This window comes from Somniosus microcephalus, unplaced genomic scaffold, assembly GCF_052327205.1.
Source record: "Somniosus microcephalus isolate GS21.2 unplaced genomic scaffold, FLI_Smic_1.0 unresolved_chr2, whole genome shotgun sequence".
Classification (NCBI taxonomy): Eukaryota; Metazoa; Chordata; class Chondrichthyes; order Squaliformes; family Somniosidae; genus Somniosus; species Somniosus microcephalus.
In genome coordinates, this window is record NW_028225180.1 from 73,713,886 (window position 1) to 73,738,665 (window position 24,780).

At 51.7% G+C, this 24,780-nt stretch overlaps 1 protein-coding gene across 1 annotated transcript in view; it reads right to left on the minus strand.

Annotated features, from left to right (window-relative positions):
* Positions 1-3,869: 3,869 nt before the first annotated feature.
* Positions 3,870-24,780, minus strand: part of snx15 (sorting nexin 15) — a 35,530-nt gene continuing 14,619 nt past the window's right edge. Inside the window, exons 6-10 of the mRNA XM_085975694.1 lie at positions 17,296-17,545; positions 16,166-16,315; positions 11,094-11,402; positions 6,454-6,578; positions 3,870-4,727 (exon numbers count right to left, since the gene is read on the minus strand). Of these exons, the coding sequence (XP_085831820.1) occupies positions 4,725-4,727; positions 6,454-6,578; positions 11,094-11,402; positions 16,166-16,315; positions 17,296-17,545 (837 nt within the window). The 3' untranslated portion in view covers positions 3,870-4,724. The remainder of the gene's footprint in view (positions 4,728-6,453; positions 6,579-11,093; positions 11,403-16,165; positions 16,316-17,295; positions 17,546-24,780) is intronic.

The following is a 24,780-nucleotide window of genomic DNA, read 5'->3' on the forward strand; positions in this document are numbered from 1 at the left end:
TCAAGACGAACGGAGAAATTGAGGAACAGGAATAAAAAATATATAATTAAAACAGCGGTGGCTCTAGAATGTTCTCTCTCTGGATTCTAGCTATGGTTTGAAGATGAGCTTTTCTTTAATGGACCCTCGCCGATGTATTTAATGAATGACCATGTATGCTGCTCACCGACAGCACCACCTGGTGGGCACAGCACAGCCTGCAGCGAGTGGGACAGTGCGGCTTGCTGTCCGCACACTGTCCAGCACCAACCTCCGAGCTCGCCAACACAGGTCCGGCCCACACAGAGAATTGGAGTACAGCGCACAAACAACTGCAATTAGCTCCGCGACTCCCAGTTTGAACTGATCCGAGTCAGGACAGTAGCTGGGGATATCCAACTGGCCTCAGCACCCAGGGTACGTTCCTGATCCTGATCATTCTCCTGAGACTGGGGGTAAAAGGGTTAAATTCCGAGGACAGGTTGCACAGACTGGGCTTGTTTTCCCTCGAGTTTAGAAGATTAAGGGACGATCTAATCGAGGTGTTTAAGATGATTAGAGTTGATAGGGTGGATAGAGAGAAACTATTTCCTCTGGTGTGTGGGGGGGGGGGGGGGGGGGGGGAAGTCCAAAACAAGGGGGCTTCACCTTAAAATTAGAGCCAGGCCGTTCAGGGGTGATGTCAGGAAGCACTTCTTCACACAAAGGGGAGTGGAAATCTAGAACTCTACCCCCAAAAAAGCTGTTGAGGCTGGGGGTCAATTGGAAATTTCAGGACTGAGACTGATGGATTTTTGCTGGGTAAGAGTATTGAGGGATACGGAACCAAGGCGGGTAGATGGAGTTAAGGTACAGATCAGCTGCGATCTAATTGGATGGCGCCACAGGCTCGAGGGGCCAAATAGCCTATTTGGTTGCTGGAAAGTGCGGGCGTGTGGGTGTCGGGTGATGCCCTCACAGTTAAACAGCCCGTCGACACTTGTTGCCTGGCCCTGCATGTGGAAGACTGGAGGGCACTCAGTATCTATGGATCCCACATCCCATCAACACATCACGAGAGGAGGGGGGTGGGAATTGTCCAATTCCACCGACGCTGTCAGGTCCCCTCTCCGGGACACAGAGACCAATCGGAGAAGCGCAGCTCGGTAACATCTCACTGCATCCTTTGAAAGGTGCAGGGCCGACGCCGAATATGCAGAAGCCTACAGTGGGGGAGCGGGGGTCTGAACTGACCTTAGTGTCAGCCGTGGCTCGGTGCGTCTCTCCCTGAATCAGGAGGTCGTGAGTTCGAGACCCGCTCCAGAGACTTGAGCTGAATAATCCAGGCCGACACTCCCGGTGCAGTAATGAGGGAGCGCCGCACTGTCGGAGGGGCAGTACTGAGGGAGCGCCGCACTGTCGGAGGGGCAGTACTGAGGGAGCCCCGCACTGTCAGAGGGGCAGTACTGAGGGAGCGCTGAGGGAGTGCTGCACTGTCGGAGGTGCTGTCTTTCGGATGAGACGTTAAACCAAGTCTGCCCTCTCAGGTGGATGTAAAAGATCCCATGGCCACTATTGGAAGAAGAGCAGGGGAGTTCTCCCTGGTGTCCTGGGCCAACATTCCTCCCTCAACCAACATCACTAAAACAGATCAACTGGTCATGGCTCTTATTGCAGTGGAATCCTGCTGTGTAAAACATAGTACGATAGTAAAATACTGCAGATGCTGGAAATCTGAAATAACAACAGAAAATGCTGGAAAAACTCAGCAGGCCAGGCAACATCCGTGGAGAGAAATTGAGAGTCGACGTTTCGGGTCGAAACCCTCCTTCAAAACTGGAAAGGAAATGAAATAGATCGAAAGGAGGGCTGGGGAGGGAACAAGCGAAGTGAAGAGACATTAAGAGGTATTCAAAACCAGACGAGATGGTGATCGGACTAGTGGAGACAAAAGACGGCTCAGATTAGGTGTGAAATGTTCTGGCAGAGTGAGAGACAGCTGCCATGTAAAAAAGAGGAAAGGGGGGGTGGGGAAAACCTAAAACAAAGGGGTGGGGGGAAAAGAAAGTAAAAATGTAACAGGGGCCGAGGTTATCTGAAATTGTTGAACTCGATATTGAGTCCGCCCCCATAACCTTGGCCCCCATTACATTTTTACTTATTTTTTTCCCCCCACCCTTTTGTTTTAGGTTTTCCCACCCACCTTCCTCTTTTTTTTCTCTCTCCCACATGGTAGCTGTCTCTCATTCTGCCAGAACATTTCACACCTAATCTGAGCCATCTTTTGTCTCCACTAGTCCGATCACCATCTCGTCTGGTTTTGAATACCTCTTAATGTCTCTTCACTACTTTTGTTCTCTCCCAGCCCTGCCTTTCGATCTATTTCATTTACTTTCCAGTTTTGAAGAAAGGTTCGACCCGAAACGTCGACTCTAATTTCTCTCCACGGATGTTGCCTGGCCTGCTGAGTTTTTCCAGCATTTTCTGGTGTAAAACATAGTGCTGTGTTTGGCTACTTAACAGTCACGGCCATTAAAAGTAATTCATGGCAAGAGAAGCACTTTGAGAGATGCGATAAGGCGCTATATAAAGGTGAGGCGGCTTTTGTTAGGTTTGGCAGTGCGAGGTGATTGCTTTCACTTGGAGCAGCAGCAACTCATGGTCTTTGCTTGTTCCCTCGCTGGCACATCCCACAAGGCCCCAGGGAACCACGGCAACAAGACATCTCCGTCTTTAGGGAGAAGCAACGATTGCTCCAAATCGAGAATCACCTTCGGCCCTCCTCGCCTGGCCCGGCCCTCCTTGCGAAGAGCGAGTCAAGGCCCCATCACAACGCTCGCAGAGCCTTTACGACAAACATCCAGTGACTGCTCCGAGTGTGGGGGCTGTGTGCTTCATCACACGGAGGCAGCTAATGACGAGGCATGTGGGGTTCCCCATCACCGACCTGAGGGGTCCCAGTCTCTCCGCCGACTCGAGGGGTGTCCCAACCTCCACATTGAGTCGAGGGGAGTCCCAATCTCCACACGGAGTCGAGGGGAGTCCCAATCTCCACACGGAGTCGAGGGGAGTCCCAATCTCCACACAGAGTCGAGGGGAGTCCCAATCTCCACACGGAGTCGAGGGGAGTCCCAATCTCCACACGGAGTCGAGGGGAGTCCCAATCTCCACACGGAGTCGAGGGGAGTCCCAATCTCCACACGGAGTCGAGGGGAGTCCCAATCTCCACACGGAGTCGAGGGGAGTCCCAATCTCCACACGGAGTCGAGGGGAGTCCCAATCTCCACACGGAGTCGAGGGGAGTCCCAATCTCCACACGGAGTCGAGGGGAGTCCCAATCTCCACACGGAGTCGAGGGGAGTCCCAATCTCCACACGGAGTCGAGGGGAGTCCCAATCTCCACACGGAGTCGAGGGGAGTCCCAATCTCCACACGGAGTCGAGGGGAGTCCCAATCTCCACACGGAGTCGAGGGGAGTCCCAATCTCCACACGGAGTCGAGGGGAGTCCCAATCTCCACACGGAGTCGAGGGGAGTCCCAATCTCCACACGGAGTCGAGGGGAGTCCCAATCTCCACGGGGAGTCCCAATCTCCACACGGAGTCGAGGGGAGTCCCAATCTCCACACGGAGTCGAGGGGAGTCCCAATCTCCACACGGAGTCGAGGGGAGTCCCAATCTCCACACGGAGTCGAGGGGAGTCCCAATCTCCACACGGAGTCGAGGGGAGTCCCAATCTCCACACGGAGTCGAGGGGAGTCCCAATCTCCACACGGAGTCGAGGGGAGTCCCAATCTCCACACGGAGTCGAGGGGAGTCCCAATCTCCACACGGAGTCGAGGGGAGTCCCAATCTCCACACGGAGTCGAGGGGAGTCCCAATCTCCACACGGAGTCGAGGGGAGTCCCAATCTCCACACGGAGTCGAGGGGAGTCCCAATCTCCACACGGAGTCGAGGGGAGTCCCAATCTCCACACGGAGTCGAGGGGAGTCCCAAACTCCACACGGAGTTGAGGGGTCCAATCTCCACACTGAGTTGAGGGGAGTCCCAATCGCCACACGGAGTTGAGGGGAGTCCCAATCTCCACACGGAGTTGAGGGGTCCCAAACTCCACACTGAGTCGAGGGGAGTCCCAATCGCCACACGGAGTTGAGGGGAGTCCCAATCTCCACACGGAGTTGAGGGGAGTCCTAATCTCCACACGGAGTTGAGGGGAGTCCCAATCTCCACACTGAGTTGATGGGAGTCCTAATCTCCACACGGAGTTGAGGGGAGTCCCAATCTCCACACGGAGTTGAGGGGAGTCCCAATCTCCACACGGAGTTGAGGGGAGACCTAATCTCCACACGGAGTTGACGGGAGTCCTAATCTCCACACTGAGTTGACGGGAGTCCCAATCTCCACACTGAGTTGACGGGAGTCCTAATCTCTCCACCTCTCGCAGTTGCTCTGTTAGAACGGAGGGGTCACCCATGAGGTTTGTGCCACGTGCCCTGCGTCAGTCTCACCCTCTCCCACCAATCCAGGGTCACTCAGTTGAAGGGTTCTGGTGTCCATGTTTGGGGGGAGGGAGCTGTCAGTCAGCACAGGGAGGAGCAAGGTTACTGGTCTGGAAGGCAATTGGTCAAAACGTTATTTATGAACCTTTTCAGGCACATAGGGACGTCAGCGGGGTGAACCTTGCTGCCCGTGTGGCGGGAGTCTGACTCGCCAGTGCCCTTGGTACACTCTCCTGGACGTGAAGCTCCATTCAAACAGCGGTAACAGTCACTGGAAATAAAGGGAAACAAAGGTGGTAAAGAATCGAGTGACATAAAGCTATGCGAAAACCCACCCTCTCCTCACTGGGCTGCAGGCGCGGTTGGGACACACTGGTTCATTAAAAATCGGCCTGGTACGCACGGGTTAGATACAGAGTAAATCTCCCTCTACACTGTCCCATCAAACACTCCCAGGGCAGGTACAGCACGGGTTAGATACAGAGTAAAGCTCCCTCTACACTGTCCCATCAAACACTCCCTGGGCAGGTACAGCATGGGTTAGATACAGAGTAAAGCTCCCTCTACACTGTCCCATCAAACACTCCCAGGGCAGGTACAGCACGGGTAAGATACAGAGTAAAGCTCCCTCTACACTGTCCCATCAAACACTCCAGGGCAGGTACAGCACGGGTTAGATACAGAGTAAAGCTCCCTCTACACTGTCCCATCAAACACTCCCAGGGCAGGTACAGCACGGGTTAGATACAGAGTAAAGCTCCCTCTACACTGTCCCATCAAACACTCCCTGGGCAGGTACAGCACGGGTTAGATACAGAGTAAAGCTCCCTCTACACTGTCCCATCAAACACTCCCAGGGCAGGTACAGCACGGGTTAGATACAGAGTAAAGCTCCCTCTACACTGTCCCATCAAACACTCCCAGTGCAGGTACAGCACGGGTTAGATACAGAGTAAAGCTCCCTCTACACTGTCCCATCAAACACTCCCAGGGCAGGTACAGCACGGGTTAGATACAGAGTAAAGCTCCCTCTACACTGTCCCATCAAACACTCCCTGGGCAGGTACAGCACGAGTTAGATACAGAGTAAAGCTCCCTCTACACTGTCCCATCAAACACTCCCAGGGCAGGTACAGCACGGGTTAGATACAGAGTAAAGCTCCCTCTACACTGTCCCATCAAACACTCCCAGGGCAGGTACAGCACGGGTGAGATACAGAGTAAAGCTCCCTCTACACTGTCCCATCAAAGACTCCCAGGGCAGGTACAGCACGGGGTTAGATACAGAGTAAAGCGCCCTCTACACTGTCCCATCAAACACTCCCAGGGCAGGTACAGCACGGGGTAGATACAGAGTAAAGCTCCCTCTACACTGTCCTATCAAACACTCCCAGGGCAGGGACAGCACGGGGTTAGATACAGAGTAAAGCTCCCTCTACACTGTCCCATCAAAGACTCCCAGGGCAGGTACAGCACGGGGTTAGATACAGAGTAAAGCGCCCTCTACACTGTCCCATCAAACACTCCCAGGGCAGGTACAGCACGGGTTAGATACAGAGTAAAGCTCCCTCCACACTGCCCCATCAAACACTCCCAGGGCAGGTACAGCACGGGTTAGATACAGAGTAAAGCTCCCTCTACACTGTCCCATCAAACACTCCCAGGGCAGGTACAGCACGGGTTAGATACAGAGTAAAGCTCCCTCTACACCATCCACCTTGTGGCCTCTTTGAATGAGATTGCCAATTACGTGTAAATGAATGTTGTGTTCTGACCACGCTCCCACTGGGACTGGACCGAGACCCCCATGAAACTACTTTGATGGAGGGATCCTAAAGCTTTAGGGGAGGAGGCTTCCATTAGTCTGGACTGATTCAATCCCAGGCCCCCAGAGGTGACAGGTCAGAGTTGTAACTGAGCACACCCCTTCCCCTCTGACAATTGAAGGCTCGGAGTGAAGCTCGATGCCCACTGCCCCTCTGCTTAGCGACACTTACTGAGGAGGGAGTCTGGTCCGTCGGCACCGAACCCTTGAGGTGTAGTGTGAAAATGGCTTCCGCATGTTTCAGGTACTCGGCGGTCTTCTTCTTAACAGCATCTCGCCGCTCTGCGCTCAGGTCACCTGGCAACACAAGTCAGCTATCCATCAACGAGGCCCTTCTGGCCCTTTGATCCCAGCGTTCCAACCCTGTCCTGCCCTCTCCCCGGTACAGCGCCCGGCTGTTCCTTCAAGCGGCGACGGAATTAAAAGAAAGAAAAGAAAGACTTTGAAGTACCTTTATGAAGTGTGGTCACTGTTGTAATGTAGGAAACGCGGCAGCCAATTTGCGCACAGCAAGCTCCCACAAACAGCGATGTGATAATGACCAGATCATCTGTTTTAGTGATGGTGGCTGAGGGATAAATATTGGCCCCAGGACACCGGGGAGAACTCCCCCTGCTCTTCTTCCAATAGTGACCATGGGATCTTTTACGTCCACCTGAGAGCGCAGACGGGGCCTCGGTTTAACGTCTCATCCGAAAGACGGCACCTCCGACAGTGTAGTACTCCCTCAGTACTGCCCCTCCGACAGTGCGGCGCTCCCTCAGTACTGTCCCTCCGACAGTGCAGCGCTCCCTCAGTACTGTCCCTCCGACAGTGCGGCGCTCCCTCAGTACTGTCCCTCCGACAGTGCGGCGCTCCCTCAGTACTGCCCCTCCGACAGTGCGGCGCTCCCTCAGTACTGTCCCTCCGACAGTGCGGCGCTCCCTCAGTACTGCCCCTCCGACAGTGCGGCGCTCCCTCAGTACTGTCCCTCCGACAGTGCGGCGCTCCCTCAGTACTGTCCCTCCGACAGTGCGGCGCTCCCTCAGTACTGCCCCTCCGACAGTGCGGCGCTCCCTCAGTACTGTCCCTCCGACAGTGCGGCGCTCCCTCAGTACTGCCCCTCCGACAGTGCGGCGCTCCCTCAGTACTGGCCCTCCGACAGTGCGGCGCTCCCTCAGTACTGCCCCTCCGACAGTGCGGCGCTCCCTCAGTACTGGCCCTCCGACAGTGCGGCGCTCCCTCAGTACTGGCCCTCCGACAGTGCGGCGCTCCCTCAGCACTGCACTGGGAGTGTCGGCCTAGATTTTTGCGCTCGAGTCTCGAGTGGGATTTGAACCCACAACCTTCTCACTGAGGGGCTAGGGTGCTACCCACTGAGCCACGGCTGACACAATTACGTCGGAATGGCGTGGTCCAGTGTGCCAGCCTCACCCACTCCACCTACCGACCGACGCCAGCTCTTGTGTAAAGGAATACCTCTGCCCAAAACTTGCCCTTCACACCCTGTGCCCTCCTGCCCAGGTGTATCTGGTGTGAGTATAGGTGCACCAGGCAGAATAGTCATAGTAAGATTTTAAAATATAAATCCATGTATTAGTACTCATTCTGCAATGGCTTACCCGAGACATCGAATGCGACAGAGAACTAATGGGCACTCGTGTGTGGCATGTCTGGAGTATGATAACACTAAGGCATTGTTTTGCCTGGGCTGGAGAATTTTAGCTATGAGGAAAGATTGGACAGGCTGGGGTTGTTTTCTTTGGAACAGAGGAGGCTGAGGGGAGATTTAATTGAGGTGTATAAAATTACGAGGGGCCTCGATAGAGTGGATAGGAAGGACCTATTTCCCTTAGCAGAGAGGGTCAATAACCAGGGGGCAAAGATTTAAAGTCATAGGTTGAAGGATTAGAGGGGAGTCGAGAACTTTTTTCACTCAGAGGGGGTCTGGCACTCACTGCCTGAAAGGGCGGGAGAGGCAGAAACCCTCATCACATTTAAAAAGTACTTGGATCTGCACTTGAAGTGCCGTAACCTACAGGGCTACGGACCAAAAGCTGGAAAGTGGGATTAGGCTGGATAAGTCTTTCGGCCAGCACAGACACGATGGGCCGAATGGCCTCATTCTGTGTTGCAATTTTTCTATGATTCTATGATTTATGGGTCTGCACAACAAATGATGGTGGCTAACCCAAACACTAAATGAGCTTACAGGTCAACCGCATACACACACACACACACACAGTCACCACATTTATCCTATCTAATTAAACAGATAAAAAATACAACACATTGGAGTTCCGGGGGAACTTCAATCTAGTCTTGCTGAGGCTCGTATAAGCAGTCAAGATGAAATGCTTGCAACCTCCTGAAAATCTAGGCTGACACACCAGTGCAGTACTAAGGGATTGCTGCACTGTTGGGATGAGACGTTAAGCTGAGGCCCCGTCTGCTCTCTCAGGTGGACGTTAAAGATCCCACGGCCACTATTTGGAAGAAGAGCAGGGGGGAGCTCTCCCCGGTGTCCTGGGGCCAATATTTATCCCTCAACCAACATCACTAGAAACAGATGATCTGGTCATTATCGCATTGCTGTTTGTGGGAGCTTGCTGTGCACAAACTGGCTGCTGCGTTTCCCACATTACAACAGTGACTACACTGCAAAAAAAAAAAAAGTACTTCATTGGCTGTAAAGCGCTTTGGGACATCCGGAGGTCGTGAAAGGCGCTGTAGAAATGCGAGTCTTTCTTTTCTATCTCTCCAAGTACCCTGGGGATACAGTCCATGTGACCCAGGGGGTTTATTGGCTTTCAGCCCGCCTGACTACCCAGAACGCCTGTTTCACTGGTAGCGAAGACTTGGCTCTCACACGATGTTGAATGAAATATGCAGCGCTCTCCCTCATAAAAAAAAATCTCCAAGCAGTAATCAGTTAACATACTGACTGACATGAATCAACTGAGCAGCCTGCGGGTGGCGCTGTCCAGGGAGAGTATAAATACTCAGGCACTGGCCCAGCTTGCGCAGGACATTCTTAACAGGAACTAGTGAAGGACACAACTAGACCTCCATGTTGTAAAACAGTTGATTAAAGCTTTGTTTAACGCTTAGGCCAAGTGCCTAGTAGTTTTCTTACGTCACTGGCCACATCCTATTCATCCTCATCTTCAACTCCATACAGGTCCCTGAGGGATTTAGCTCTCTTCCCCAACTCCCCCCTTGTTCAACATCTGCTGAAACGTCCTTCGCAGTTCTTCCCCCATCACTCCCAACCCATTATATAAACCCACTTGTACATCATCTTCTACTTAGCCCAGTGTTCACGCCCTCTCTTCCTTCAAGAATAGTGGACCTCTGGGACAGGCTGCCATCTGGTGCGGTGGACGCCGATTCGCTGAATTCCTTCAAGCGAGAGCTGGAACTGTTTTCAGGCTGGGGCGGAGTTCACCTCTTACAGAAGGTCGGGACTGCAGGGAATTCAGGGCCAGGGTGATCTCCTGGACTTGTTTCACATGCATGGTTTTTCTCTTGGGGAGTGTATATATTGGCCCAGTAATTCCTCTCCCAACACGTGAGTACGGACGGGGTACTCATGCGTGTGCCCGGAGGAATTGCTGGTTTTCAGCATGCACAGCGCATGCGGGGAAAACCGGCATTTCCTCTCCTCTGACCCAAGGGGTTAAGAGGCTGAACGCGTGCGACTACACAGGCAGCGCGTGCGACTTGGATTTCCTTTATTTTTAGAGTTGCGCATGTGTAAAGGCCTCCGGTTTTTACGCATTGAAAAACCACACGTAAGTACTTAGTTTTACAGGTAAGTGGTCTATTAATACAATTTATAAAAAAAATTTCCACAGGTTTATTATTTTTAAAGAATTTACAGTAAGGTAAGTTTAGTTTTAGCCCCGATTTTTTATATAATAATTTTTTTCAAATTTTAAAATTATTGTTTAAAATAGTTTTTTACAGTTATTTATAGTTTATTTAAGTAGTGCGATGTTTTTTTAAATTTTCTTTCAAGTTTAAGTAGTGTTTTGGGGCCAGGAGTTTTCATGAGTTTGACAGCTCTTACTGTCAAACTCATGAATGAACTTTTGCAACCTCCGATTGGTTGCCCTGTGCTCACGTGATCCCAGCCGGCTCATCGCACTAAATACGCCGCTGGGTCACGCACGCACAGCGCGGCAGGACCTCAAGCGGGCCAGTGAGAGGAAATGCAATGCGGGCCAGGATTGAAATGTCAGCGCGCCGGGTAAGTGCACATCGGGGGCTTGCACGCGCGACAAGCTCCCGATCCTAATTTCAGGGCCATTGTGATACACAAGGTATCGCAATTGTATGGGTCAGGCTGGACGGACCCAGAGGGTCTTTGCCTGGCCGTCGTTGTTGGTAAGGCTGGGTCAAAATCCCAGAACTCCCTCCCTCCCTTATTTATCCCTCAATCAACTTGGTCATTATCGCATTGCTGTTTGTGGGAGCTTGCTGTGCGCAAATTGGCTGCCGCGTTTCCCACATTGCAACAGTGACCGCACTTCACAAAGTACTTCATTGGCTGTGAAGCGCTTTGAGACGTCCGGTGGTCGTGAAAGGCGCTATATAAATGCAAGTCTTTCTTTCTTTCGAACAGCACTGTGGGAGCACCTTCACCACACGGACTGCAGCGGTTCAACAAGGCGGCTCACCACCACCTTCTCGAGGGCAACTAGGGATGGGCAATAAATGCCGGAGTTTGCCAGCGACGCCCACATCCCATGAATGAATAAAAAAAAGTTATCCGTAAAAAGTTTTGGCAAAGTAATCCTCTAACTATTAGGAAACAGATTCACAACCCACCTTGTACCCCTTTCAGCAAGATGTCCACCCCATTCCGGTAGCAATTAAACGCCACCCCATACTCCTGGGTAGCTTCTCGCTCCAGCGCCTCCTTGATGCACTCGGCCGCTGCACTCAAGTAGTCGGCACCGTCTAGCCCGTCGGCGGCTGGCCCCGCGGGCGGCTCACCCTCTGGCGACATCCTCAGAAGCAACAGCCGGCTTTCCAAGTCCTGGGGGTGGTGCCCCTCTTCCTCAGTGTGGAGTGGCCCGCTCTGGGGGACAGTCAGTGCCAGCAGGTTGCTCTGCTGGGTAGAGTCAGGTAAGGACTCTGCAACACAAACAACAATGGCTTTCCCTTAGTGGTCACATACTAGACTTGCAAAAGGGGTCAACATGGATCTTGGGATTCTATTTAGTCAGGGGGCAGAAAGAGAAGTTTAGCCTCCAACATTTTCTCCTTAAGTGTCAGCTGCGGCTCAGTGGGTAGCACCCTCGCCTCTAAGTCAGAAGGTTGTGGGTTCAAGTCCCACCCCAGAGACTCGAGCACAAAAATCCAGGCCGACACTCCAGGGCAGTGCTGAGGGAGCGCCGCACTCTCGGAGGGGCAGTACTGAGGGAGCGCCGCACTGTCAGAGGGGTAGTGCTGAGGGAGCGCCGCACTGTCGGAGGGGCGGTGCTGAGGGAGCGCCGCACTGTCGGAGGGGCGGTACTGAGGGAGCACCGCACTGTTGGAGGGGCAGTACTGAGGGAGCGCCGCACTGTCGGAGGGGCAGTACTGAGGGAGCGCCGCACTGTCGGAGGGGCGGTACTGAGGGAGCACCGCACTGTTGGAGGGGCAGTACTGAGGGAGCGCCGCACTGTCGGAGGGGCAGTACTGAGGGAGTGCCGCACTGTCGGAGGGGCAGTACTGAGGGAGTGCCGCACTGTCGGAGGGGCAGTACTGAGGGAGTGCTGCACTGTCGGAGGGGCAGTACTGAGGGAGCGCCGCACTGTCGGAGGGGCAGTACTGAGGGAGCGCCGCACTGTCGGAGGGGCAGTACTGAGGGAGCGCCGCACTGTCGGAGGGGCAGTACTGAGGGAGCGCCGCACTGTCGGAGGGGCAGTACTGAGGGAGCGCCGCACTGTCGGAGGGGCAGTGCTGAGGGAGCGCCGCACTGTCGGAGGGGCAGTGCTGAGGGAGCGCCGCACTGTCGGAGGCGCCGTCTTTCGGATGAGACGTTAAACTGAGGCCCCATCTGCCTCAAAGATGCCTAAAAGATCCCATGGCACTATTGGAAGAGCAGGAAAGTTCTCCCCGGTGTCCTGGGGCCAATATTTATCCCTCAATCAACATCACTAAAACAGATGCTCTGGTCATTATCACATTGCTGTTTTGTGGGAGCTTGCTGTTCGTAAATTGGCTGCCGCGTTTCCTACATTACAACAGTGACTACACTTCAAAAAGTACTTCATTGGCTGTGAAGCGCTTTGGAACGTCCGGTGGTTGTGAAAGGCGCTGTAGAAATGCAAGACGAATTAACAGCGCAAATAGATGTAAATGGATACGATATAAATGCGATTACGGAGACATGGCTGCAGGGTGACCAAGGCTGGGGGCTGAATATCCAAGGATATTCAATATTTAGGAAGGACAGGTAAAAAGGAAAAGGAGGTGGGGTGGTCTTGTTAGTAAAGGATGAAATCAGAGCAATAGTGAGAAAGGACACTGGCTCAGAAAATCAAGATGTAGAATCAGTCTGGGTGGAGCTAAGAAGCACCAAGGGGCCGAAAACATTGGTGGGAGTTGTCTATAGGCCTCCAAACAGTAATGGTAATGTAGGGGATGGCATCAAACAGGAAATTTGAGATGCATGTAACAAGGGTACGACAGTAACAAGGGTACGACAGTAATCATGGGTGACTAATCTACATATAGACTGGCCAAACCAAATTAGCAATAATATTGTGGAGAATGAATTCCTGGAGTGTGTACGAGATGGTTTTTTAGACCAGTACGTTGAAGAGCCAACTAGGGAACAGGCTATCCTAGATTGGGTATTGTGCAATGAGAAGGGGTTAATTAATAATCTTGTTGTGTGGGGTCCTTTAGGGAAGAGTGACCATAACATGATAGAATTCTTCATTAAAATGGAAAGTGAAGAAGTCCAATCCGAAACGAGGGTCTTAAGTCTAAACAGAGGAAACTACGAAGGTATGAGGAGTGAGTTGGCTATGATAGATTGGGGAGCTTCATTAAAAGGCATGACGGTGGATAGGCGATGGCTAACATTTAAGGAACGAATGCATGAATTGCAACAGTTATACATTCCTTTCTGGCACAAAAACACAACAGGAAAAGCAGCCCAATCATGGCTAACAAAAGAAATGAAGGATAATATTAGATCCAAAGAGGAGTCATATAAAGTTGCCAGAAAAAGTAGCAAGCCTGAGGATCGGGAGCAGTTTAGAGTTCGGCAAAAAAGGACCAAAAGGTTGATTAACAGGGGAAAAATAGAGTATGAGAGTAAACTTGCAAGGAACATAAAAGCGGATTGTAAAAGCTTCTACAAGTATGTAAAAAGAAAAAGATTAGTGAAGACAAATGTAGGTCCCTTACAGTCAGAAATGGGAGAATTTATAATGGGGAACAAGGAAATGGCAAAGCAATTAAACAAATACTTTGGTTCTGTCTTCACGCAAGAGGACACAAATAACTTCCCAGAAATGCTAGGTAACCAAGGGTCTAGTGAGAAGGAGGAATTAAAGGAAATTAGTATTAGTAAAAAAAAGTGCTGGAGAAATTAATGGGACTGAAAACTGATAAATCCCCAGGGCCTGATAATCTGCATCCCAGAGTACTAAAAGAGGTAGCCATGGAAATAGTGGATGCATTGGTTGTCATCTTCCAAAATTCTATAGATTATGGAACAGTTCCTGCAGATTGGAGTTTTTTGAAGATGTAACTGGTAGAATAGATAAGGGAGAACCAGTAGATGTGGTGTATTTGGATTTGCAGAAGGCCTTTGATAAAGTCCCACGAGAGGTTAATGTGCAAAATAAAAGCACATAGGATTGGGGGTAATATACTGGCATGGATTGAAAATTGGTTAACAGACAGGAATCAGAGAGTAGGAATAAATGGGTCTTTTTCGGGGTGGTAGGCGGTCACTAGTGAGGTACCGCAGGGATCAGTGCTTGGGTCCCAGCTATTCACAATATATATCAATGATTTGGATGAGGGATACAAATGTAATATTTCCAAGTTTGCGGACGACATGAAACTAGGTGGGATTGTGAGTTGTGCGGAGGATGCAAAGAGGCTTCAAGGCGATTTAGACAAGTTGAGTAAGTGGGCAAATACATGGCAGATGCAGTATAACGTGGATAAATGTGAAGTTATCCACTTCGGTAGGAAAAGCAGAAAGGCAAAGTATTATTTAAATGGTGATAGATTGGGAAATGTTGATGTACAAAGTGACCTGGGTGTCCTTGTACACCAGTCACTGAAAACAAACATGCAGGTGCAACAAGCAGTTAGGAAGGCAAATGGTATGTTGGCCTTCATTGCAAGAGGATTTGAGTACAGGAGCAAGGATGTCTTACTACAGTTGTACAGGGCCTTGGTGAGGCCACACTTGGAGTACTGTGCGCAGTTTTGGTCTCCTTACCTAAGAAAGGACATACTTGCCATAGAGGGAGTGCAGTGAAGGTTCACCATACTGATTCCTGGGATGGCAGGACTGTCGTACGAGGCGAGATTAGGTCGACTAGGCCTGTATTCACTAGAGTTTAGAAGAATGAGAGGAGATCTCATTGAAACGTATAAAATTCTGACAGGGCTAGACAGACTGAATGCAGGGAGGATGTTTCCCCTGGCTGGGGGGTCTAGAACGAGGGGTCACAGTCTCAGGATACGGGGTAGGACATTTAGGACTGAGATGAGGAGAAATTTCTTCACTCAGAGGGTGGTGAACCTGTGGAATTCTCTACCGCAGAAAGGTTGTGGGAGCAGAGTCACTGAATATATTTATGAAGGAGATCGATAGATTTCTAGACACAAAAGGCATCAAGGGGTATGGGGAGAGAGTGGGAATATGGTATTGAGATAGAGGATCAGCCATGATCATATTGAATGGCGAAGCAGGCTCAAAAGGCCGAATGGCCGACTCCTGTTCCTATTTTATTTTGTTTCGATGCTATGTTTCCAAGTCGTTCTTTCTTTCTTACATCCTGCATTAACCAGAAGCTCCACTGGACCAGACACATTAACACCGAGCCTGCAAGAGTAGCTCAGAGGCTGGATACTCTGTGACAAGTATCTCAGCTTGTGACCCCTCAAAACTTCTCCACCATCTACAAGGGTTAGATCAGGAGTCTGATGGAGCACTCGCCACTAGCCTAGATGGGTGCAGCCACAACACTCAACAAACTCAACGTACCATCCACCCCCCTCCACCACCGGCGCTCTGTTGCCACAGTATGCACAATCTACAGGATGCACTGCGGCAACCCATCAAGGTTACTTCAACAGCCCCGCGACCTCCAGCACCAAGAACAAGTGATGGATGGGACAGTGTAGAGGGAGCTTTACTCTGTATCTAACCTGTGCTGTACCTGCCCTGGGAGTGTTTGATGGGACAGTGTAGAGGGAGCTTTACTCTGTATCTAACCTGTGCTGTACCTGCCCTGGGAGTGTTTGATGGGATAGTGTAGAGGGAGCTTTACTCTGTATCTAACCCGTGCTGTCCCTGCCCTGGGAGTGTTTGATGGACAGTGTAGAGGGAGCTTTACTCTGTATCTAACCCGTGCTGTACCTGCCCTGGGAGTGTTTGATGGGACAGTGTAGAGGGAGCTTTACTCTGTATCTAACCCGTGCTGTACCTGCCCTGGCTCTCGTGCTCTGTCACTAAATTGAGATGTGAAGCAATTGTTTCAATCCCACTTTAGGGTTGTTCTGTTACTGAGGTCATTGCTTCCTCCCACAGCACACGTGGCCGAGGGGGCTGTCGATCGGACACCGGCCTCCGCCTGGGCTCTCGGAAGATCTGCTTGTTCGGACTGGCACTAGCGATACTTTGTCGGCCTATCTGGGGGTGGCGTGCACTGGCCTACCTTCCTTGGCACATGGGTCAAACAGCGCCAGCTCGTTGTCAGACAGAGGGGATCTGGTCTGCAACCTGCTCTGGTCATCCTCTTCCTCAGTTCCAGAGTCGAATGGGGAGCTTGCTTCTTCCTCTTGCTTCGGACCGGGATCCAGTTCATCTGCAATACAAGAGATGGACATCGTGGAACCCCGTCCCGTGCGGCATCAGGTAAAGAACGTTACAGTGAGACAGAATACGAGGAGACCCGGGCTCCAAATATGGCCAATCCTAGAAGATGCACTGCAGCAACTCGCCAAGGCTTCTTCGGCAGCGCCTCCCAAACCCGTGACCTCTTCCACCTAGAAGGACAAGGGCAAGAGGCGCATGGGAACACCATCACCTCCAAGTTCCCCTCCAAGTCACACACCATCCTGACTTTGAACTATATCGGCTGTTCCTTCATCATCACTGGGTCAAAATCCTGGAACTCCCTCCCTAACAGCACTGTGGGAGCACCTTCACCACACGGACTGCAGCGGTTCAAGGAGGCAGCTCACCACCACCTCCTCAAGGGGCAATTAGGGATGGGCAATTAATGCTGGGCCTTGCCACGAATAAAAAAAAAGAGGAAGTCAGGTGATCCAGACAGGACGTGCTCGCAGTATATTGTAGAGATTATAGATACAGCAAACCTCATGGGGTGGGGCGTTTATTTCAGTCTGTCCTGGCGGACATGAACGGTCAATGGTCCAGAGTATTCTGGCTTAAAGGGTTAAAAATTCTGAAAATCCGTGCAAATATATGGATTGATAATGGCAATTATTCACTGGGAAGTGTCACACCAACGGAGTGGTTCTCAAGGTTTGGGGGGGGGGGGGGGGGGGGTGGAAGGAAAGTGAGAGCAGTTGCAATGTAGAGCACACCGACCTCAACCAACCCGGTGAAGATATCCTCAGCTGTAATTCGCCCTCTCTCTCCCTCCCTGCTTCCCGTTAGACGCACTGCCACTAACGTGAGGTGGCGGCAGTGACCACACCCCGCCGCGCCCCCTCTCCACCCTCCCCACAGTCCCAAAACACCACATCCCACCCCCCCTCCCAGCGAAACGCTGCAACAAGAGGCACAGGAAGGCTCACACGGTCACGAAACGAACGTTACCCTGAGCCCCGTGCGTCTGCCAAGGCGGGGTGTGTGGGGGTGCGTCGGCCGCCTCTCCTCCGTCCGTCTCCACCTCGCTTCTCGTCGGGGGCTCGCCCCGCACTCCAGACTCTGGCCGCGCCGGCGACAGCCTCGGCCACGATCCTGGCGTTTCGCCGCCGCCGCCTGACGGCAGGGGGATTAACGGGGCCGGCAGAGTTGGGGCATCTTGTGGAGCAGCGAGCTCCAGCGGCCGGAAAACCTCCCCATCCTGGAGAGACAGGAGACAACACACAGCAGCAATCAATGCTCTGCCCCTCTCTTATCCCACCTTTCCTTACAGGGATCGCCATCTGTGGATCGGCCGCTATCAGTCTCTCTCTCTCTCGCCTCAGAGTCAGAAGGTCGTGGGTTCGAGCCCCACTCCAGAGACTTCAACCCATAATCCAGGCCGGTACTCCAGTGCAGCACTGAGGGAGCGCCGCACTGTCGGAGGGCCAGTACTGAGGGAGCGCCGCACTGTCGGAGGGGCAGTACTGAGGGAGCGCCGCACTGTCGGAGGGCCAGTACTGAGGGAGCGCCGCACTGTCGGAGGGCCAGTACTGAGGGAGCACCGCACTGTCGGAGGGGCAGTACCGAGGGAGCGCCGCACTGTCGGAGGGCCAGTACCGAGGGAGCGCCGCACTGTCGGAGGGCCAGTGCCGAGGGAGCGCCGCACTGTCGGAGGGCCAGTGCTGAGGGAGCGCCGCACTGTCGGAGGGCCAGTGCTGAGGGAGCGCCGCACTGTCGGAGGGCCAGTGCTGAGGGAGCGCCGCACTGTCGGAGGGCCAGTGCTGAGGGAGCGCCGCACTGTCGGAGGGCCAGTGCTGAGGGAGCGCCGCGCTGTCGGAGGGCCAGTGCTGAGGGAGCGCCGCACTGTCGGAGGGCCAGTACTGAGGGAGCGCCGCACTGTCGGAGGGGCAGTGCTGAGGGAGTGCCGCACTGTCGGAGGGCCAGTACTGAGGGAGCGCCGCACTGTCGGAGGGGCAGTGCTGAGGGAGCGCTGCATTGTCGGAGGGGCAGTACTGAGGGAGCGCCGCACTGTCGGAGGGCCAGTGCTGAGGGAGCGCCGCACTGTCGGAGGGCCAGTGCTGAGGGAGCGCCGCACTGTCGGAGGGCCAGTGCTGAGGGAGCGCTGCATTGTCGGAGGGGCAGTACTGAGGGAGCGCCGCACTGTCGGAGGGGCAGTGCTGAGGGAGCGCTGCATTGTCGGAGGGGCAGTACTGAAGGAGCGCCGCACTGTCGGAGGTGCAGTACTGAGGGAGTGCTGCACTGTCGGAGGTGCCGGCTTTCGAATGAGACATTAAACTGAGGCCCCGTCTGCCCTCTCGGGTGGATGTAAAAGATCCCACGGCACTATTGGAAGAGGAGCAGGGGAGTTCTCCCCGGTGTCCTGGGGCCAATATTTATCCCTCAACCAACATCACTAAAAACAGATGATCTGGTCATTATCACATTGCTGTTTGTGGGAGCTTGCTGTGCGCAAATTGTCTGCCGCGTGTCCCACATTACAGCAGTGACCACACTTCAAAAAGCACTGAATTGGCTGTGAAGTGCTTTGGGATGTCGTGAAAGGTGCTGTAGAAATGCAAGACTCCACACTCATCGTGCAATCTGCAAGCTTTACCAGTACTCTTCGATTTCGATGGGAACGTGGACAGTAATTACGCCCTCCTGTCATTGGTGGTGCTGCAGTGCCTCCAGTTCGAAGGGAGGGGGATTAACAGGGTGCAGCTACACCATGACAAGGGTAGATCGGCAATTTCCATTGTAAACGTGGAAATAGGAAGTTATAGTAGCGTATGTTGACAGGAAGTGCATGCAGGCTTGCAACATTTTTAACACAGCCTGATAGATATATGCAGAGATGCTGTGGAAGTACAATACTATTGCACTGATGGCATTAGCGCTCATCAGCTCCCCGAGGATGACTGAAAATGTTTACACCGTGACCTTCACGCATAATGCCTCCTCCAGCCCTACAACCCTCCGAGATCTCTGCGCTCCTTCAATTCTGGCCTCTTGAGCATCCCCCGATTTTCATGGCTCCACCATTGGCGGCCGTGCCTTCAGCTGCCTGGGCCCTAAGCTCTGGAATTCCCTCCCTAAACCTCTCCGCCTCTCTCTCCTGTTTGAGCAAGCTTTTGGTCACCTGCCCTAATATCTCTCATGTGGCTCGGTGTCAAATCTTGTTTGTTGATGCTCCTGTGAAGCGCCTTGGGACCTTTTACTACGTTAAAGGCGCTATATAAATGCAAGTTCTTGATGCCTGTAAATTAATTTTAGAAAACTAACAAGAGGCCTTGTTACTAGCAGAGCAGAGGTTAAAAGCAGCTCCCGCTGTGGTACGCAGCAGCACACACAAGGGAGGGCCCAGCTTTGAGCCTCGGACTGTGTTGGTTAGCTGACTGCAGCGGGAGAGCTTGCCCGAGTGAGGAAAGAGGAGCCCTCGCTCCGGCTCCTGATGGTTGGCTGGCGACGAGGGGGGGGGGGGGGGAGGAGCGTGCATGGACTTCGGGCAAGCAAGGGTGCACTCCGCCGCTACTGGGCAAAAGGAAAACCTCTGTGTGGGAGGCCGAGCTGAGCTCTCCGAGTGCGCCATCTGTTCCTGGGGCAGGAGGCTCCAGTTCCTTTAAATGGCAGGACACTGAGTAGTGTAGAGGAACAAAGGGACCTTGGAGTGCATGTCCACAGATCCCTGAAGGTAGCAGGCCAGGTAGATAAGGTGGTTAAGAAGACATACGGAATGCTTGCCTTTATTAGCCATGGCATAGAATACAAGAGCAGGGGGGGTAATGCTTCAACTGTATAAAACACTAGTTAGGCCTCAGCTAGAGTACTGCGTGCAGCTCTGGTCACCACATTACAGGAAAGATGTGATCGCACTAGAGAGGGTGCAGAGGAGATTTACAAGGATGTTGCCGGGAGTAGAGAATCTTAGCTCTGAGGAAAGACTGGATAGGCTGGGTCTGTTTTCCTTGGAACAGAGGAGACTGAGGGGAGACCTTATTGAGGTGGATAAAATTAAATGGGGCCTAGATAAAGTGGATAGAAAGGACCTATTTCCCTTAGCAGAGGGGTCAAAAACCAGGGGGCACAGATTTAAAGTAATTGGTGGAAGGTTTAGAGGGGATTTGAGGGGAATTTTCTTCACCCAGAGGGTGGTGGGGGTCTGGAACTCACTGCCTGAAAGGGTGGTAGAGGCAGGAACCCTCATCACATTTAAAAAGTACTTGGATGTGCACTTGGGATGCTCTAACCTGCAGGGCTACGGACCAAGAGCTGGGAAGTGGGATTAGGCCGGATAGCTCTTTGTTGGCCGGCGCGGACACGATGGGCCGAAATGGCCTCCTTCCGTGCTGTAACTTTCTATGATTCTATGAGCCCGCCTGGCTGAGTGCATGCACACACTGCTGGGGGGGGGGGGGCTCCGTCAACCAGACCCCGGGGCAACAGCACACAGACCCCAGTCAGCTTCCCGCGGTGCTCGCCCGTTGACCGAAAGACGAGAGCAGCCCAGCAGCGTAAACGCACCGCCACTCCCCGACCCCCGCCCCAGACACGAAGGCCCCGGGGTCACTCCCCGAGCCTGCCGCTGAGCCAACTGATGGCGGCTGGGGCAGTCAGGGTGCTGCAAAACTGTGCACAGTTCTGGTCTCCTTATCTAAGGAAGGATATACTTGCCTTGGAGGCGGTGCAACGAAGGTTCACTAGATTGATTCCTGGGATGAGAGGGCTGTCCTATGATGAGAGATTGTGTAGATTGGGCCGATACTCTCTGGAGTTTAGAAGAATGAGAGGCGATCTCATTGAAACATAGAAGATTCTGTATCAACTTGCCCTGCCACCTGATCGTATTGAATGGCAGAGCAGGCTCGAGGGGCCATATGGCCTACTCCTGCTCCTAATCGGTGCTTGGGCCCCAGCTATTCACAATCTATATCAATGATTTGGATGAGGGGACTAAATGTAACATTTCCAAATTTACTGATACAAAGCTAGGTGGCAGTGTCAGTTGTGAAGAGGCTTCAAGGGAATCTCGACAGGCTCAGTGAGTGGGCGAGAACATGGCAGATGGAATATAAGAACATAAGAAATAGGAGCAGGAGTAGGCCAATCGGCCCCTCGAGCCTGCTCCGCCATTCAATAAGATCATGGCTGATCTGATCCTAACCTCAAATCTACTTTCACTCTCCATCCCACCCGAACCCATGCGATCTCCCGGGAGAGGCGAAAAACCAGATAAAAAACCAATGGCCAATTTGGGAGAAAAAATCTGGGAAATTCCTCTCCGACCCATCTAGGCGATCGAAACTCATCCAGGAGATCACTCTGTCCCTGTATTTCCTGCAGTACTTACCTTCTGTAAGAGGTGATCTCCACCCCAGCCAGGAACAGGCCCAATTTACTCTTGAAGGACTCCTAGCTGGCAGCCTGTTCCCGAGGTCTCCACTAATCCCTGTGAATAGAACCATCTCCTGAAATCTAACACAGAATTAGAACACAAGAAGTAGGAGCAGGACCAGGCTACACGGCCCCTGGGCCCGCTCCACCACCCACAGGGCCATGACCGATCCGAACCTAGACTCATGTCCGATTTCCTGCCCGCTCCCCGTAACCCTTAATTCCCTTTACTTCTAGGAAACTGTCTATTTCTGTTTTAAATTTATTTAATGATGTAGCTTCCACAGCTCTCTGGGGCAGCAAATTCCACAGACCTACCACCCTCTGAGTGAAGAAGTTTCTCCTCATCTCAGTTTTGAAAGAGCAGCCCCTTATTCTAAGATTATGCCCCCTAGTTCTAGTTTCACCCATCATTGGGAACATCCTCACCACATCCACCCGATCAAGCCCCTTCACAATCTTATATGTTTCAATAAGATCGCCTCTCATTCTTCTGAACTCCAATGAGTCCCAATCTACTCAACCTCTCCTCATATGTCAACCCCCTCATCCCCGGGATTAACCGAGTGAACCTTCTTTGTACTGCCTCGAGAGCAAGTATGTCTTTTCTTAAGTATGGACACCAAAACTGTATGCAGTATTCCAGGTGTGGTCTCACCAATACCTTGTACAACTGCAGCAATACCTCCCTGTTTTTATATTCCATCCCCCTAGCAATAAAAGCCAACATTCCATTGGCCTTCTTGATCACCTGCTGCACCTGAGTGCTAACTTTTTGTGTTTCGTGCACCAGGACCCCCAGATCCCTTTGTACTGCAGTACTTTCCAGTTTCTTGCCATTAAGATAATAACTTGCTCTATGATTTTTCCTGCCAAAGTGCATAACCTCACACTTTCCAGTATTATATTCCATCTGCCAAATCTCTGCCCACTTACTTAGCCTGTCTATGTCCCTTTGCAGGTTTTTTGTGTCCTCCTCACTCACTACTTTCCCTCCCATCTTTGTATCATCTGCAAACTTTGATATGTTGCACTCGGTCCCTTCCTCCAAATCGTTAATATAGATTGTAAAGAGTTGGGGTCCCAGCACTGACCCCTGCGGAACACCACTAGTTACTGATTGCCAGTCTGAGAATGAACCATTTATCCCAACTCTCTGCTTTCGGTTAGATAGCCAATCCTCCACCCATGCCAGAATATTACCCCCAATCCTGTAATTTTTTATCTTGAGCAATAATTTTTTCTGTGGCACCTTGTCAAATGCCTTTTGGAAGTCTAAATACACTACGTCCACTGGTTCCCCTTTATCCACCCTGTATGTTACGTCCTCAAAGAACTCAAGCAAATTTGTCAAACAATATAATGTGGATAAATGTGAAGTTATCCACTTTGGTAGAAAAAACAGAAAGGCAGAGTATTTCCTAAATGGTGAAAGATTGGGGAATGCAGATGCTCAAAGGGACCTTGTACATGAGTCACTGAAAGTGAATGTGCAGGTGCAGCAAGCCATTAGGAAGGCAAATGGTATGCTGGCCTTCATTACTCCTGTACTCAAATCCTCTTGTAAAGAAGTCTTACTCCAATTATATAGGGCCTTGGTGAGACCACACCTGGAGTACTGTGTACAATTTTGGTCTCCCTACCTAAGGAAGGATATACTTGCCATAGAGGCGGGTGTAGTGTATGTACCCGCCTACCTTTAAGGGAACTATTGAATGTAACCGTTCACCTTTAAGGGAACTACTTTAGGTGTGTGGCACTATTTGTTTGGCTTCTGCACACTGTAATACCGATAGTGACCACACCAGTATATAAGTGTTGTAGCAGGATTTCTGGGGCAGATTCGCCCGGACCTTCGAATAGTAAAGACCTGTTTGTTTGTTACTTCTGAAGTCTGTGTATTTATTAACTGCACAACCCACAGACTTTACAGCGGGACTGTCGGACGAGAAGAGATTGAGTAAACTAGGCCTGTATTCTCTTGAATTCAGAAGAGATGGGATTCTCATTGAAGCATACAAAATTATTACAGGGCTTGATAGGGTGGATGCTGGGAGAATGTTTCCCTTGGCTGGGGAGTCTAGAACCAGGGGCCACAGCCTCAGGATAAAGGGTAGGCCATTCAGGACTGCGATGAGAAGAAATTTCTTCACACAGAGGGCGGTGAATCTTTGGAATTCTCTACCCCAGAGGGCTGTGGAGGCTCAGTCATTGGGTATATTCAAAACAGAAGTTGATAGATTTCTGACTAGTAAGGGCATCAAGGGATATGGCGATAGGGCCGGTGAATAGAGTTGAGGCAGAAGATCAGCCATGATCATATTGAATGGCGGAGCAGGCTCGAAGGGCCGAATGGCCGACTCCTGCTCCTATTTATGTTCTTAATTCTTGTGTTCTTACAACAAGACAATAGACGTTGTATATATGGACTTTCAGAAGGCATTCGACAAAGTGCCACAGAAGGCTTATTAAGAAGATGGAAGCCCATGGAATTAAGGGGAAAGTGTCGGAATGGGTACGAAATTGGCTCAGTGACAGGAAGCAGAGGGTGGTGGTGGATGGGTGTTTCTCAGACTGGGAGCTGGTTTGCAGTGGTGTTCCCCAAGGGTCAGTTTTGGGTCCATTACTCTCTTCAATTTTTATAAACGACCTAGACTCGGGTGTAGGGAGCAACGTTATAAAGTTTGCAGATGAGACGAAACTTGACAAAGTAGTAGCTAGCGATGAGGATAGTTACAGGCTTCAGGATGACACAGACAGGATGGTGAAATGGGCAGAAGCGCGGCAGATGGAGTTCAATGTGGAGAAGTGTGAAGTGATGTACTTTGGGAGGACTAATATGGAAAGTCAGTGCACAATAAATGGCAGGATTTTAGAAAGTGTAGATGAGCAGAGAGACCTTGGTGTCCATATACACAAATCCTTAAAGGTGACAGGGCAAGTTGATAAGGGGGTTAAAACAGCACCTGGGTTACTTGGGTTTATAAACAGAGGAATAGAATACAGGAAACTTTGTGCTATCCGGCACCGACGGGACCGAGCTGTTGCCGTCCCATCAAAACT